The 16977-nt window shown below is 48.7% G+C and overlaps 1 protein-coding gene across 1 annotated transcript in view; it reads right to left on the reverse strand.

Moving 5' to 3' along the window:
- Nucleotides 1-16977, reverse strand: part of ST13 (ST13 Hsp70 interacting protein) — a 271413-nt gene that overhangs the window by 21513 nt on the left and 232923 nt on the right. Inside the window, exon 10 of the mRNA XM_063940373.1 lies at nucleotides 5129-5174. Within this exon, the coding sequence (XP_063796443.1) occupies nucleotides 5129-5174 (46 nt within the window). The remainder of the gene's footprint in view (nucleotides 1-5128; nucleotides 5175-16977) is intronic.

Genomic DNA, 16977 nt, shown 5'->3' on the forward strand with positions numbered 1-16977 from the left:
CGCCCTGAGCGATTCCATTTTGAACTTGAACTTCCTTATATAAGTGTTCAAGGATTTCAAATTTAGAATGGGTCTCACCGAACAGTCTGGTTTCGGTACCACAAACATTGTGGAATAGTAACCCCGTCCCTGTTGAAGGAGGGGAACTTTTATTATCACCTGCCGGAGGTACAGCTTGTGAATTGCCGCCAGTACTACCTCCCTGTCCTGGGGAGTAGCTGGCAAGGCTGATTTGAGGTAACGGCGAGGGGGAGACGTCTCGAATTCCAGCTTGTATCCCTGAGATACCACTTGTAGAACCCAGAGATCCACCTGTGAGCGAACCCACTGGTCGCTGAAGTTCCGGAGACGGGCCCCCACCGCACCTGGCTCCACATGTGGAGCCCCAGCGTCATGCGGTGGACTTAGTGGAAGCAGGGGAGGATTTTTGTTCTTGGGAACTGGCTGTATGGTGCAGCTTTTTCCCTCTACCCCTGCCTCTGGGCAGAAAGGACGCGCCTATAACCCGCTTGCCTTTCTGAGGCCGAAAGGACTGTACTTGATAATACGGTGCTTTCTTAGGCTGCAAGGGAACCTGAGGTAAAAAAAGTCGACTTCCCAGCTGTTGCTGTGGATACGAGGTCCGAAAGACCGTCCCCAAACAATTCCTCACCCTTATAAGGCAAAATTTCCATGTGCCTTTTAGAATCAGCATCACCCGTCCACTGCCGAGTCCATAATACTCTCCTGGCAGAAATGGACATCGCATTAATTCTAGATGCCAGCCGGCAAATGTCCCTCTGTGCATCTCTCATATATAAGACTACGTCTTTAATATGCTCTATGGTTAGCAATATAGTGTCCCTGTCAAGGGAATCAATGTTATCAGACAGGGAATCAGACCACGCTGCTGCAGCACTGCACATCCATGCTGAAGCAATAGCAGGTCTCAGTATAGTACCCGAGTATGTATACACAGACTTCAGGATAGCCTCCTGCTTTCTATCTGCAGGCTCCTTTAAGGCGGCCGTATCCTGAAACGGCAGTGCCACCTTTTTTGATAAGCGTGTGAGCGCCTTGTCCACCTTAGGGGATGTCTCCCAGCGTAACCGATCCGTTGGCGGGAAAGGGTACGCCATTAGTAACCGCTTAGAAATTACTAGTTTCTTATCTGGGGAACCCCACGCTTCTTCACACAATTCGTTTAACTCATCAGATGGGGGAAAAGTCACTGGCTGCTTTTTCTCCCCAAACATAATACCCTTTTTTGTGGTAACCGGGTTAATGTCAGAAATGTGCAACACATTTTTCATTGCCGTAATCATGCATCGGATGGCCCTAGTGGATTGTATATTTGTCTCATCCTCGTCGACACTGGAGTCAGACTCCGTGTCGACATCTGTGTCTGCCATCTGAGGTAGCGGGCGTTTTTGAGCCCCTGACGGCCTCTGAGATGCCTGGGCAGGCGCGGGCTGAGATGCCGGCTGTCCCAAAGCTGCGTCATCGAACCTTTTATGTAAGGAGTTGACACTGTCGGTTAATACCTTCCACATATCCATCCACTCAGGTGTCGGCCCCGCAGGGGGCGACATCACACTTATCGGCACCTGCTCCGCCTCCACGTAAGCGTCCTCATCAAACATGTCGACACAGCCATACCGACACACCGCACACACACACAGGGAATGCTCTGACTGAGGACAGGACCCAACAAAGTCCCTTGGGGAGACAGAGAGAGAGAGTATGCCAGCACACACCACAGCGCTATATAATCAGGGATTTACACTAACAAAAGCGATTTTCCCTATAGCTGCTTTTATATATAGTTTTGCGCCTAAATTTAGTGCCCCCCCTCTCTTTTTTACCCTTGATGTCTGGAAACTGCAGGGGAGAGCCTGGGGAGCTGTCTTCCAGCGGAGCTGTGAAGAGAAAATGGCGCCAGTGTGCTGAGGAAGATAGCCCCGCCCCCTTCTCGGCGGACTTCTCCCGCTTTTTTATCTGTATAACGGCGGGGGATTATGCACATATACAGCTTAAAAGCTGTATTATGTGTCAATTAGCCATGTAAGGTACTCTAATTGCTGCCCAGGGCGCCCCCCCCCCCCCCCAGCACCCTGCACCCATCAGTGACCGGAGTGTGTGGTGTGCATAGGGAGCAATGGCGCACAGCTGCAGTGCTGTGCGCTACCTTAATGAAGACCGAAGTCTTCAGCCGCCGATTTCCTCCGTCTTCTGGCTCTGCAAGGGGGACGGCGGCGCGGCTCCGGGAACGGACGATCGAGGTCGGGCCCTGTGTTCGATCCCTCTGGAGCTAATGGTGTCCAGTAGCCTAGAAGCACAAGCTAGCTGCAAGCAGGTAGGTTTGCTTCTCTCCCCTAAGTCCCACGTAGCAGTGAGTCTGTTGCCAGCAGATCTCACTGAAAATAAAAAACCTAACAAATACTTTTCTTTCTAGGAAGCTCAGGAGAGCCCCTAGAGTGCATCCAGCTCTGGCCGGGCACAGATTCTAACTGAGGTCTGGAGGAGGGGCATAGAGGGAGGAGCCAGTGCACACCAGATGTAGTACCTAATCTTTTCTTTAGAGTGCCCAGTCTCCTGCGGAGCCCGTCTATTCCCCATGGTCCTTACGGAGTACCCAGCATCCACTAGGACGTCAGTGCAAACAGTGCAATCCTGATTACATGGAATGGAGTCTTCCTGGGAAGAAAAATCCTCTGCAGCATATGAAGCAGTGTCCCTAGACATGTTGTCCCACACACTCAAACACCCCACAACACACAGGGTATTATGTAGACAGAGTTTCCCCCCAAGAGTGGCAGAGAAACACAGAGATTGGAGCCAACCCACACACAGCGCTTTTCAGGTAAAGGGAGTCCCTTTCCCAGCGCTGACTGTGTCCCTTAATAGGTGACACAGCCTTTAGGCAGCCTCCCCTCCCTTCTACAGCCCCCTGGTACCGTACAGACTGCTGGAGAAAGCTCTGGAGGGACATGGATCCAGCGAACCGTGACTGCAGGCAGGAAAAATGTCGCTGAACGCTGCTGGGTCCGCTCTGAGGAGAAGCTCCACCCCCTTCAATGGCGCCATCTTCCCGCTCACATGAGGATTATACTAGCCCGGAGGACTGTGCTGACCTGGATCAGTAGACCCCAACATTCCTGAAACGACCAGTGTAGGGTCCGGAGCTGGCCCAGTGCACTCCCTCCTAGCGCCGCACCAAGGTACCGCTGAGCCTTCCAGGAGCGCGGGTAAGACCGCGCGCCTGACCCTGTAGCCGCCCTCTTCACACTGTCCCCCCGCTTGCAAGGGGGTGGCGGCTGGCGAGCATTCCCCTCCGGCGGGGCGCGATCAGACCCCACTGGAGCCAGCGTCCAGTCAGCGGGAGCAATAGCTCAAGACCCTGCGGGGTGGACACTTATCCCCCCCCACCCAGTCCCACGCTGCAGGAAAGCTATCGCCAACAGCCTCCCTGTAAAATAAAAAAAAACCTGAAAAGGAAGAAAAATACTCTTTACCAAGAGAACTCTGTAGAGCTCCCCTAGCTGTGACCGGCTCCTCCGGGCACATTTTCTAAACTGAGTCTGGTAGGAGGGGCATAGAGGGAGGAGCCAGCCCACACTATTAAACTCTTAAAGTGCCAATGGCTCCTGGTGGACCCATCTATACCACATGGTACTAATATGGACCCAAGCATCCTCTAGGACGTAAGAGAAAACTACTATTATGTACCTTAACTACTATTATGTATCTTATGTACCTTATACCTTAAATCATTTCACCATTCATTTTTCATAATTTTATTATTACTTCAGATTTCTATTTATTCAATTTTCTATTAGTCATACTAAGGGACAAGCATTGTGGTCTATTTAACAGAATCGCTTTTCAGCGGATTTAGGGGGTCATTTAGAGTTAATCGCCAGATAAAAATGTTCGCTGCGCATCGATTAAATGAAAAAGCGGCACTTCTGCGCATGCATTGCGCACACGCAACTTACTTTCACAACGAGTGAAGTATTTTTACACAAGGTCTAGAGAAGCTTTTCAGTCGCAATGGCAGCCGCAGAGTGATTGACAGGAAAGGGGCGTTTATGGGTGTCAACTGACCGTTTTCAGGGAGTGTTTGGAAAAACGCAGGCGTGCCAAAAAAACCCGCAGGCGTGGCTGGGAGAACGCAGGGCGTGTATGGGACGTCAAATCTGGAACTGAACAGTCTGAAGTGATCGCAAGATAGGAGTAGGTCTGGAGCTACTCTGAAACTGCAATTTATTTTGTGGTCGCTCTGCGATCCTTTCGTTCACACTTCTGCTAAGCTAAGAAACACTCCCAGAGGACGGCGGCTTAGCGTTTGCACGACTGCTAAGAACTGCTAGCGAGCGAACAACTCGGAATGACCCCCTTAATTCTTAAACCAATGGTTCTTAAATTGTGTGCCATGGCGCCCTGCGGAACCTTGGAGCACTTGCAGCAGTGCCTTAAATTTGTGGTCCAGGACCAATTCAAATTATTTATGGTCAATGTAACAGGCAAAACCAGTGCTTGTGACTGCCAATCATAAAATATGTGGACAAACAGAAGCAAACCCTGTCCATCACCACACAATTGAACCTACGGATGACATATAAACACAACTGACTTAATATTTCTTTCTAAATTTCTCGACAAGTGAGACTTTTGGCCTTGGGGTGCCGTGAAAAAAATTCTGATGCTCTAGCGCAGTGGTTCTCAAACTCAGTCCTCAGGATCTAAGGTTCACGTTTTCCATGTCACCCAGCAGGTATGCTGTGTATCACCAACTGTCACATTTTCATAATCTACAGGTGGCCTGCAAAACATGAATCGTGTGGGGTCCTGAGGACAGAGTTTGAGTACCTGTGCTCTAGCGCACCGCAATTCAGAAAAGTTTGGGAACCACTGTCTTGGACAAAGTATTCAGTTCCCACATTAAACCAGTGTGGCGGGGTAAAGAGTTGTTGCTTCACATCTTTTATTTTCCTATATATATTCTGATAGTCTCACTTGATAATGACATCTCAAATTCTTTTTCAATAAGCTACACTAATTTTGGATATAATTAACTATTTTGTGCTGGAAGCTAACTGCTAATGGATAAACTCTTTTACATATAACAAAATGTACGAAGGCATACCTGGGAAACCTCCAAACTGTGCTCCTTGACGCCTTTCCTCTTCCTCCTATTAGAATACAGAAATTAAAAGTAAAGATGCAAGAAACACACATGTTTTAAATCCACACATAATTTGACTTTTTTCCTCGAGGGTGAGCCCATCTGATAAGATATTTTTTTTAAATGTACCCATATAGTTCTTATACTTCCTCTTTGCATCTCTCTTTAGGGAACTTTTAATTACCATTTAATAACAATTTCTTTCCAGTACATTTATATCTATCCTAGATATTATATTCTTTAAAGTTGTTTAGGAATTCTATGATCATATACTGTATGCAATAACTCCTAACTTTTAGTAGCTTTAAAACCTACACAGTATATCTGCGAAATAAAATGTTGATCATATAAACCTGAAAAAAAGTATTCTGGGGGAAATAACCTTAGTTTTCATATTTGTTAGCACGGGAAAACAGAATATTATTTCCGAGTCCATAAGGGACCCACAGAAAACACAGGGGTACAGTAGTATAGTGGTGCTTCCCAGAATTAAAGGATTTTAAATTGAAACAATTGTCTGTAGCTCTACCCACCTTACTTTATTAACCAAAAATGTAAAGGGTGGCTACCCAGTTCTCCAATAAGAATTCAAAGAAAACTACAAGGGTGGTTCAATAATTAAGGTAACAAGACCTTTTACATGTGTAAAGTTCTCCATTTCATTCTAAGTTCCCACCAGGACAGAGCAGGCTGACTGCTGCTTCCACTCATGGCCATTAGACTGCACCACATCAGTCATACTGTCACAACAGCAGCTGTAAAAATAAGAATTTACTCACCGGTAATTCTATTTCTCGTAGTCCGTAGTGGATGCTGGGAACTCCGTAAGGACCATGGGGAATAGCGGGCTCCGAAGGAGGCTGGGCACTCTAGAAAGATCTTAGACTACCTGGTGTGCACTGGCTCCTCCCACTATGACCCTCCTCCAAGCCTCAGTTAGGTACTGTGCCCGGACGAGCGTACACAATAAGGAAGGATTTTGAATCCCGGGTAAGACTCATACCAGCCACACCAATCACACCGTACAACTCGTGATATGAAACACAGTTAACAGTATGAAACAATAGAGCCTCTCAACAGATGGCTCAACAATAACCCGATTTAGTTAACAATAACTATGTACAAGTATTGCAGATAAACCGCACTTGGGATGGGCGCCCAGCATCCACTACGGACTACGAGAAATAGAATTACCGGTGAGTAAATTCTTATTTTCTCTAACGTCCTAGTGGATGCTGGGAACTCCGTAAGGACCATGGGGATTATACCAAAGCTCCCAAACGGGCGGGAGAGTGCGGATGACTCTGCAGCACCGAATGAGAGAACTCCAGGTCCTCCTCAGCCAGGGTATCAAATTTGTAGAATTTTGCAAACGTGTTTGCCCCTGACCAAGTAGCTGCTCGGCAAAGTTGTAAAGCCGAGACCCATCGGGCAGCCGCCCAAGATGAGCCCACCTTCCTTGTGGAATGGGCATTGACAGATTTTGGCTGTGGCAGGCCTGCCACAGTATGTGCAAGCTGAATTGTACTACAAATCCAACGAGCAATAGTCTGCTTAGAAGCAGGAGCACCCAGCTTGTTGGGTGCACACAGGATAAACAGCGAGTCAGATTTTCTGACTCCAGCCGTCCTGGAAACATATATTTTCAGGGCCCTGACAACGTCTAGCAACTTGGAGTCCTCCAAATCCTTAGTAGCCGCAGGCACCACAATAGGCTGGTTCAGGTGAAACGCTGACACCACCTTAGGGAGAAACAGGGGACGAGTCCTCAATTCTGCCCTATCCATATGGAAAATCAGATAAGGGCTTTTACATGATAAAGCCGCCAACTCTGACACTCGCCTGGCTGAAGCCAAGGCCAATAACATGACCACTTTCCACGTGAGATATTTCAGATCCACGGTTTTTAGTGGCTCAAACCAATGTGATTTTAAGAAACTCAACATCACGTTGAGATCCCAAGGTGCCACAGGAGGCACAAATGGGGGCTGAATATGCAGCACTCCTTTCACAAATGTCTGAACTTCAGGTACTGAAGCTAGTTCTTTTTGAAAGAAAATCGACAGAGCCGAGATCTGTACCTTAATGGAGCCCAGTTTTAGGCCCATATTCACTCCTGCTTGCAGGAAATGCAGAAATCGACCTAGTTGAAATTCCTCTGTTGGGGCCTTTTTGGCCTCGCACTATGCAACATATTTCCGCCATATGCGGTGATAATGCTTTGCCGTAACATCTTTCCTGGCTTTAATAAGCGTAGGAATGACTTCCTCCAGAATGCCCTTTTCCTTCAGGATCCGGCGTTCAACCGCCATGCCGTCAAACGCAGCCGCGGTTAGTCTTGGAACAGACAGGGGCCCTGCTGCAGCAGGTCCTGTCTGAGCGGCAGAGACCACGGGTCCTCTGAGATCATCTCTTGAAGTTCCGGGTACCACGCTCTTCTCGGCCAATCCGGCACCACAAGAATTGTGTTTACTCCTCGCTTTCTTATTATTCTCAATACCTTTGGTATGAGAGGTAGAGGAGGGAACACATAAACTGACCGGTACACCCACGGTGTCACTAGAGCGTCCACAGCTATCGCCTGAGGGTCTCTTGACCTGGCGCAATACTTCTCTAGTTTTTTGTTTAGGCGGGACGCCATCATGTCCACCTGTGGACGACCCCATTGATTTACAATCATTTGGAAGACTTCTGGATGAAGTCCCCACTCTCCCGGGTGGAGGTCGTGCCTGCTGAGAAAGTCTGCTTCCCAGTTGTCCACTCCCGGGATGAACACTGCTGACAGTGCTAGTACATGATTCTCCGCCCATCGGAGAATTTTTGTGGCTTCTGCCATCGCCGTCCTGCTTCTTGTGCCGCCCTGTCGATTCACATGGGCGACTGCCGTGATGTTGTCTGACTGGATCAGCACCGGCTGGTGTAGGAGCAGGGATTTTGCTTGACTTAGGGCATTGTAAATGGCCCTTAGTTCCAGAATATTTATGTGAAGGGCAGTCTCCTGACTTGACCATAGTCCTTGGAAATTTCTTCCCTTTGTGACTGCCCCCCAGCCTCGTAGGCTGGCATCCGTGGTCACCAGGACCCAGTCCTGTATGCCGAATCTGCGGCCCGCCAGAAGATGAGCACTGTGCAGCCACCACAGAAGAGACACCCTGGTTCGTGGAGACAGGGTTATTAAACGATGCATCTGAAGATGCGATCCGGACCACTTGTCCAACAGGTCCCACTGAAAAATCCTGGCATGGAACCTGCCGAATGGAATTGCTTCGTAAGAAGCTACCATCTTTCCCAGGACCCGCGTGCAGTGATGCACCGATACCTGTTTTGGTTTTAGGAGGTCTCTGACTAGAGAAGACAACTCCCTGGCTTTCTCCTCCGGGAGAAACACTTTTTTCTGGGCCGTGTCCAGAATCATTCCCAGGAACATTAGACGTGTCGTGGGGACCAGCTGTGACTTTGGGATATTCAGAATCCAGCCGTGCTGGCTCAGCACTTCCTGAGATAGTGCTACTCCCACTAACAACTGTTCCTTGGATCGTGCATTTATTAGGAGATCGTCCAAGTATGGGATAATTAAAACTCCCTTTTTTCGAAGGAGTATCATCATTTCCGCCATAACCTTGGTAAATACCCTCGGTGCCGTGGAGAGTCCAAACGGCAGCGTCTGGAATTGGTAATGGCAGTCCTGTACCACAAATCTGAGGTACTCCTGGTGAGAATTGTAAATGGGGACATGCAGGTAAGCATCCTTGATGTCCAGGGATACCATGTAATCCCCCTCGTCCAGGCTTGCAATAACCGCCCTGAGCGATTCCATCTTGAACTTGAATTTTTTTATGTATGTGTTCAAGGATTTCAAATTTAAAATGGGTCTCACCGAACCGTCCGGTTTTGGCACCACAAATAGTGTGGAATAGTAACCCCGGCCTTGTTGAAGTAGGGGTACCTTGATTATCACCTGCTGGGAATACAGCTTGTGAATCGCTGCTAGCACCGCCTCCCTGTCTGAGGGAGCAATCGGCAAGGCGGACTTTAGGAAACGGCGGGGTGGAGTCGCCTCGAATTCCAGCCTGTATCCCTGAGATACTATTTGAAGGATCCAGGGATCCACCTGTGAGCGGGCCCACTGATCGCTGAAATTCCTGAGGCGGGCCCCCACCGTACCTGGCTCCGCCTGTGAAGCCCCACCGTCATGCGGCGGACTTGGAAGAGGAAGCGGGGGAGGACTTTTGTTCCTGGGAACCTGCTGTTTGCTGCAGCCTTTTTCCCCTGCCTCTGCCTCTTGACAGAAAAGACCCTCCTTTTCCCCGCTTGTTTTTCTGGGACCGAAAGGACTGAACCTGATAAAATGGCGCCTTCTTAGGCTGTGAGGGGACATGGGGTAAAAATGCTGACTTCCCAGACGTTGCTGTGGAAACTAGGTCGGAGAGACCATCCCCAAATAATTCCTCCCCCTTATAAGGCAAGACTTCCATGTGCCTTTTGGAATCTGCATCTCCAGTCCACTGGCGAGTCCATAAGCATCTCCTAGCAGAGATAGATAATGCACTTATTTTAGATGCCAGCCGGCAGATTTCCCTCTGTGCATCTCTCATGTATAAGACTGAGTCTTTTATATGGTCAATTGTTAGCAGGATCGTGTGTCTAACGTGTCAATATTTTCTGACAGTTTATCTGACCACGCAGCGGCAGCACTGCACATCCATGCTGACGCAATAGCTGGTCTGAGTATAATGCCTGAGTGTGTATATACAGACTTCAGGATCGCCTCCTGCTTTCTATCAGCAGGTTCCTTAAGGGCGGCCGTATCCTGGGACGGTAGTGCCACCTTTTTAGACAAACGTGTGAGCGCTTTATCCACCCTCGGGGGTGTTTCCCAACGTAACCTATCCTCTGGCGGGAAAGGGAACGCCATTAGTAGCTTCTTAGGAATTACCAATTTCTTATCAGGGGAAGCCCACGCTTCTTCACACACGTCATTTAATTCATCTGACGGGGGAAAAACTACAGGTAGTTTTTTCTCCCCAAACATAATACCCTTTTTTGTGGTACCTGGATGTAAATCAGAAATATTTAACACCTCTTTCATTGCCTCAATCATGCAGTGAATGGCCTTAACGGGCATTAAATTTGACTCATCGTCGTCGACACTGGTGTCAGTATCCGTGTCGACATCTACTTGTGCCACCTGAGATAACGGGCGTTTCAGAGCCCCTGATGACTTTTGAGACACCTGGACAGGCACGAGCTGAAGACTCGGCTGTCCCACAGTCGGCATGTCGTCAAATTTTTTATGTAAGGAGTCTATACGTGCACTCATTTCCTGCCATAATACCATCCACTCAGGTGTCTGACCCCCAGGGGGTGACATCCCTGCTAAAGGCATCTGCTCCCCCTCCACATCATTATCCTCCTCAAACATGTCGACACAGCCGTACCGACACACTCCACACACACAGGGAATGCTCAAATAGAGGACAGGACCCACAAAAGCCCTTTGGGGGGACAGAGTAAGAGTATGCCAGCACACACCAGAGCGCTATATATATACAGGGACTAACTGAGTTATGTCCCCTATAGCTGCTTTTTATATAATATACTGTATACAGTGCCAATTTTAATGCCCCCCCTCTCTTTTCCCTCTTACTGTAGAATTGCAGGGAAGAGCCAGGGAGCTTCCTTCCAGCCGAGCTGTGAGGGAAAAATGGCGCCAGTGTGCTGAGGAGATAGGCTCCGCTCCTTTTTCGCGGCCTATTCTCCCGCTTTTTATGGGATTCTGGCAGGGGTATTTACCTCATATATAGCCCCAGGGGCTATATATTGAGGTATTTTAGCCAGCCAAGGTGTTTTTATTGCTGACTCAGGGCGCCCCCCCCCAGCGCCCTGCACCCTCAGTGACCGGAGTGTGAAGTGTGTATGAGGAGCAATGGCGCACAGCTGCAGTGCTGTGCGCTACCTTGGTGAAGACAGGATGTCTTCATGCCGCCGATTTTCCGGACCATCTTCTTGCTTCTGGCTCTGTAAGGGGGACGGCGGCGCGGCTCCGGGATCGAACATCAAGGCTGGGCCTGCGGTCGATCCCTCTGGAGCTAATGGTGTCCAGTAGCCTAAGAAGCCCAATCCGGCTGCAAGCAGGCGAGTTCGCTTCTTCTCCCCTTAGTCCCTCGCTGCAGTGAGCCTGTTGCCAGCAGGTCTCACTGAAAATAACAAATTCTAAGACTATAACTTTCTAAGAGCTCAGGAGAGCCCCTAGTGTGCATCCAACCTCGGCCGGGCACGAAATCTAACTGAGGCTTGGAGGAGGGTCATAGTGGGAGGAGCCAGTGCACACCAGGTAGTCTAAGATCTTTCTAGAGTGCCCAGCCTCCTTCGGAGCCCGCTATTCCCCATGGTCCTTACGGAGTTCCCAGCATCCACTAGGACGTTAGAGAAATTGCGGAAACATGATCAAACATTTAAGTGCATAGTGTGATCGGATTTCTGAGTTTATGGGCAGCTGAAATTTATTGCCAACTTGTCAAGGTGTACGGTGATAATATAGAAAAGGGTAGTTGTCCCGCACAGGAAGGTTTTAGTAAAAATGCATCTTTAAACCAGCATATCCGATACTTCAGTTATCACAATGGTAATCAATAAGAGAGTTGGAGGTGCTCCATGGCATCAAGTACCAGTACAAATAAGATCACCCCATAGTTGGAGTTGATCATAGAGAAAGGAACCCTTTTTGGAGCACACTTTTATACAGTTGTAATGGTTGAAAATATTGAATTAAAACTTAAACTTTTAATAATCTTGTCTCACTATAAAAAACATGGCACATAACTGACATTTAGGGGTGGGGATTCAAATGTTTGAAAAGTCAGTTGGATGTCTGTTTTTTTCCTGTCTATTAGATAGCAAAATAAATAAATAAACAGACACCCAAATGACTTTTCAAACATTTAAATTCCCCCCTTAATGTGCTCTAAGAAAATAGGATTTTAATTACCTACTGGTAAATCCTTTTCTCATAGTCCGTAGAGGATACTGGGGTCCACATTAGTACCATGCGGTATAAACGGGTCCACTAGGAGCCATGGTCACATTAAGAAATGGATAGTGTGGGCTGGCTCCTCCCTCTATGCCGCTCCTACCAGACTCAGTCTAGGAAATTGTGCCCGAGGAGACGGACATACTTTGAGAGAAAGATATAAAAGGATAGTGGTGAGATTCTGAACCAGCACACACAAACTAGAGGAAAGCCAAGCTAACCAAACTTTAAACCAAGAACAGCAACCGCTGAACCAGCAATACTTAACCAAGTAACAGTGCAGGAAGAGACTAAGCACTGGGTGGGCACCCAGTATCCTCTACGGACTACGTGAAAAGGATTTACCGGTAGGTAATTAAAATCCTAGTTTCTCTTACGTTCTAGAGGATACTGGGGTCCACATTCGTGCCATGGGGATGTACCAAAGCTCCCAAACCGGGTGGGAGTGTGCTGAGGTTCCTGCAGAACTGATTGAAAAAACTGAAGGTCCTCAGAAGCCAAAGTATCGAACTTGTAGAACTTAGCAAACGTGTTCGAACCTGACCAAGTAGCTGCTCGGCAGAGGTGTAAAGCAGAGACAGCAGCCCAGGAAGAACCCACCAACTTAGTAGAGTGGGCCTGTACAGATTTTGGACACGGCAAACCTGCCGTAGAATAAGCATGCTGGATAGTAAACCTGATCAAGCGTGCAATTATCTGCTTTGAAGCAGGTCACCCAATTTAATTGGGATCATAGAGAACAAACAGCGAGTCCGCGAGTTTTCTGTGGCGAGCTGTCTGCTTCACATAGATCTTCAAAGCCCTCACAACAGCTAAGGACTTTGAAGTAGCAGAGGTGTCAGTAACCACCGGAATCACAATAGGTTGATTGATATGAAATGCAGTCACCACCTTTGGAAGAAATTGCTGACGAGTTCTGAGTTCAGCCCTAGCTTCATGAAAAATCAAATAGGGGCTTTTGTGAGACCACGCCCCCAGCTCAGACACACGCCTCGCAGAAGCCAAGGCCAACAGCGTGACGGCCTTCCACGTAAGAAACTTGACATCAACGTCCTGTACAGGCTCAAACCAATCCGAACACAGGAACTGCAACACCACGTTGAGATCCCAAGGTGCCGTAGGAGGCACAAAGGGCGGTTGGATGTCCAGAACCCCCTTCAAAAATGTCTGAACCTCAGGGAGAGAAGCCAATTGTTTCTGGAAGAAAATGGATAAGGCCGAAATTTGGACTTTTATGAAGCCCAAACGTAGGCCCAGATCCACACCTGACTGCAGAAAAAGGAGAAAACGTGCCAATTGAAATTCCACCGCAGGAAATGTCCTGTTCTCACACCAAGAGACGTATTTTTTTCAAATACGGTGGTAATGTGAAGATGTTACTCCCTTTCTGGCTTAGATCAGGATTGGAATAACCTTATTCGGGATCCCTTTCCGGCCTAGAATTTGCCGCTCAACCTCCATGCCGTCAAACGTAGCCGTGGTAAGTCTTGATATAGACGAACTGCCCCTGTTGGAGAAAGTCCTTGCGAAGAGGTAGAGTCCACGAGTCCTCTAGGAGCATCTCCAGTAGATCCGCATACCAGGGCCTTCTTGGCCAGTCCGGAGCAATGAGAATTGCTTGAACCTTTTCCCTTTAAATTCTTTTGAGAATCTTTGGGACCAATGGGAGTGGTGGAAACAAGTACACCATCTGGGAGACCCATGAAGTCACCAGAGCGTCCACCGCCACTGCTTGAGGGTCCCTCAACCTGGAACAATACCGCTTGAGCTTTTTATTGAGATGACAGGCCATCATGTCGATTTGTGGAATTCCCCACCGATGTGTCAAGCACCCGAACACTTCCGGGTGAAGGCCCCACTCTTCTGGGTGTAGGTCGTGTCTGCTGAGGAAGTCTGCTTCCCAGTTGTCTACTCCCAGAATGAAGATCGCGGACAACGTGACAGCGTCTCTGTCTGCCCAGAGAATCCTTGTTACCTTTGACATTGCTGCTCTGCCTTGACGGTTTATGTATGTTACCGCCGTCACATTGTCCGACTGAACCTGAATGGCTTGATCTTGAAGCTGCGATGCCTGTAGAAGGGCGTTGTATATGGGCCCTTAGTTCCAGAATGTCGATCGAAAGAATGGCTTCCTGACCATCTTCCTTGGAACTGTTCCCCCTGGGTGACTGCACCCCAACCTCTGAGACTTGCGTTTGTGGTTAGCAGATTCCAATTTTGAATCCAGAACCTCCGTCCTTCGGTCAGGTAAGAAGTATGAAAGCCACCACAGAAGAGAAATCCTGGCTTTTGGCGACAGACGGATCATCTGCTGCATGTGAAGATGCGATCCGGACCATTTGTCCAACAGATCCAGCTGGAAGGGCCTTTGCGTGAAAACCTTCCGTACTGCAGCGCCTCGTAAGCGGCTACCATCTTTCCCAGAAGGCGAATGCATAGATGCACCGATATCCGGGTTTGTCCTAAAACATCCCGCACACTCGACCGGATCACCAATGTCTTTCCCAACAGAAGGAACACTTTCTGTGCCTCCATATCCAGCATAATTCCCCAGGAATGGAAGCCTCCGCGTTTTGATAGGTTCAGAATCCATCCGTGATCCTGGAAGTCTGGTTGAGAGGGCAATGTTGACTAACAACCTCTCCCTGGATGGTGCATTTATCAGCAGATCGTCCAGGTACGGTATTATGTTTACTCCCTGTTGGCGGAGGAGATAACGAGATTTATGGTAAGAACTTACCGTTGTTAAATCTCTTTCTGCGAAGTACACTGGGCTCCACAAGGATTAACATCAGGGTGTAGAGCTGGATCTTGATCCGAGGCACCAACAGGCTCAAAGCTTTGACTCTTCTCAAGATGCACAGCGCCGCCTCCTCTATAACTCCGGTTCCGTGCACAGGAGCTCAGTTTCGTTAACCAGCCCAATGCAGTAGCAGGTAAAAAAAAGATGACAATCGTTAGTAGCCACATACACCACACACTCACCACAGGAGAGGGTGTCAGCGGCTAATGCCATACCAACCCAAAGAAGCCAAGTGCGTCAGGGTGGGCGCCTTGTGGAGCCCAGTGTACCTCGCAGAAAGAGATTTAACAAAGGTAAGTTCTTACCATAAATCTCGTTTTCTGCTGCGGGGTACACTGGGCTCCACAAGGATTAACATCGGGGATGTCCTAAAGCAGTTCCTTATGGGATGGGACGCACTGTAGCGGGCACAAGAACCCGGCGTCCAAAGGAAGCATCCTGGGAGGCGGAAGTATCGAAGGCATAGAACCTTATGAACGTGTTCACTGAGGACCACGTAGCCGCCCAAGAAGGTCCAACAGACCGAGTAGAATGGCCCTTAATAGCAACAGGAGCTGGGTGACCAGCCTGTACATAAGCATGTGCAATCACCATTCTAATCCATCTGGCCAAGGTCTGCTTGTGAGCAGGCTAGCCATGTTTGTGAAAACCAAACAGTACAAAGAGAGAATTCGACTTCCTGATGGAGGCAGCTCTCTTCACGTAGATACGGAGAGCCCGTAACACATCCAAAGACCGTTCTTTGGAAGACAAATCAGGAGAGGCAAAGGCTGGAACCACAATCTCCTGATTAAGGTGGAAAGAAGACACCACCTTAGGTAAACACCCGGGGACGTGTTCTAAAAACCGCCCGATCATGGTGAGAAATCAGATATGGTGACCTACAAGACAAAGCACCCAAATCCAACACCCGTCTAGCAGAGGGAATAGCCAGCAGAAACAATACCTTGAGAGAAAGCCACTTAAGGTCTGCAGATTTAAGAGGCTCAAACGGAGACCCTTGCAACGCCTCCACAACCACCGACAAGTCCCAAGGAGCCACCGGTGGAAAATAAGGAAGTTGAATCCTCAACACACCCTGAGTGAATGTATGCACATCAGGTGAGGTCGCAATTTTTCTCTGAAACCAAACCGACAAAGCAGAAATATGAACCTTGATGGAGGCGAGGCGAGGGCCCTAGTCCAGGCCTTGTTGTAGAAAGGCCAAAAGTTTGGCCGTACTAAACTTGTAAGCATCATGATTGTTAGATGCGCACCAAGCAAAGAATTCCAGACCCTATGATAAATCCGAGCAGAAGCCGGTTTCCGGGCCTTCAACATGGTTTGAATGACCACCTCAGAAAATCCCTTGGCCCTTAAGACGGAGCTTCAAGAGCCACTCCGTCAGAGCCAATCAGGCTAAATCCTGATATACACAGGGGCCCTGAACGAGGAGATCTGGGCGCTGCGGAAGTAGAAGGGGACGCTCTATCGAGAGACCCTGAAGGTCCGAGAACCAATGCAGTCTGGGCCACTCTGGAGCGATCAGAAGTAGGATACCTTCTTCTTGCTTGAACATCCTTATTACTCTGGGCAGGAGTGACACCGGAGGGAACACGTATGGCAGCCGAAAGTTCCATGGAATTGCCAGTGCGTCCACGAACGCTGCTTGAGGATCCCTAGTCCTTACTCCGAAGACCAGAACCTTGCGATTGTGTCGAGATGCCATCAGGTCCACATCTGGAAGGCCCCACTTGTTCACGAGGAGTTGAAACACTTCTGGATGGAGGCTTCACTCTCCGGCGAGTACGTCCTGATGACTGAGAAAGTCCTCTTCCCAGTTAAGGATCCCCGGAATGAACACTGCCGATATGGCTGGCAGATGGCGTTCTGCCCACTGAAGAATTCGTGATACTTCCCTCATTGCCATGCGGCTTTGAGTGCCGCCTTGACGATTGATGTACACCACCGTGGTGGCGTTGTCCGACTGTACTTGAA

The sequence above is a fragment of the Pseudophryne corroboree genome, chromosome 9 (genome assembly GCF_028390025.1).
Source record: "Pseudophryne corroboree isolate aPseCor3 chromosome 9, aPseCor3.hap2, whole genome shotgun sequence".
In the NCBI taxonomy this organism is placed as follows: domain Eukaryota; kingdom Metazoa; phylum Chordata; class Amphibia; order Anura; family Myobatrachidae; genus Pseudophryne; species Pseudophryne corroboree.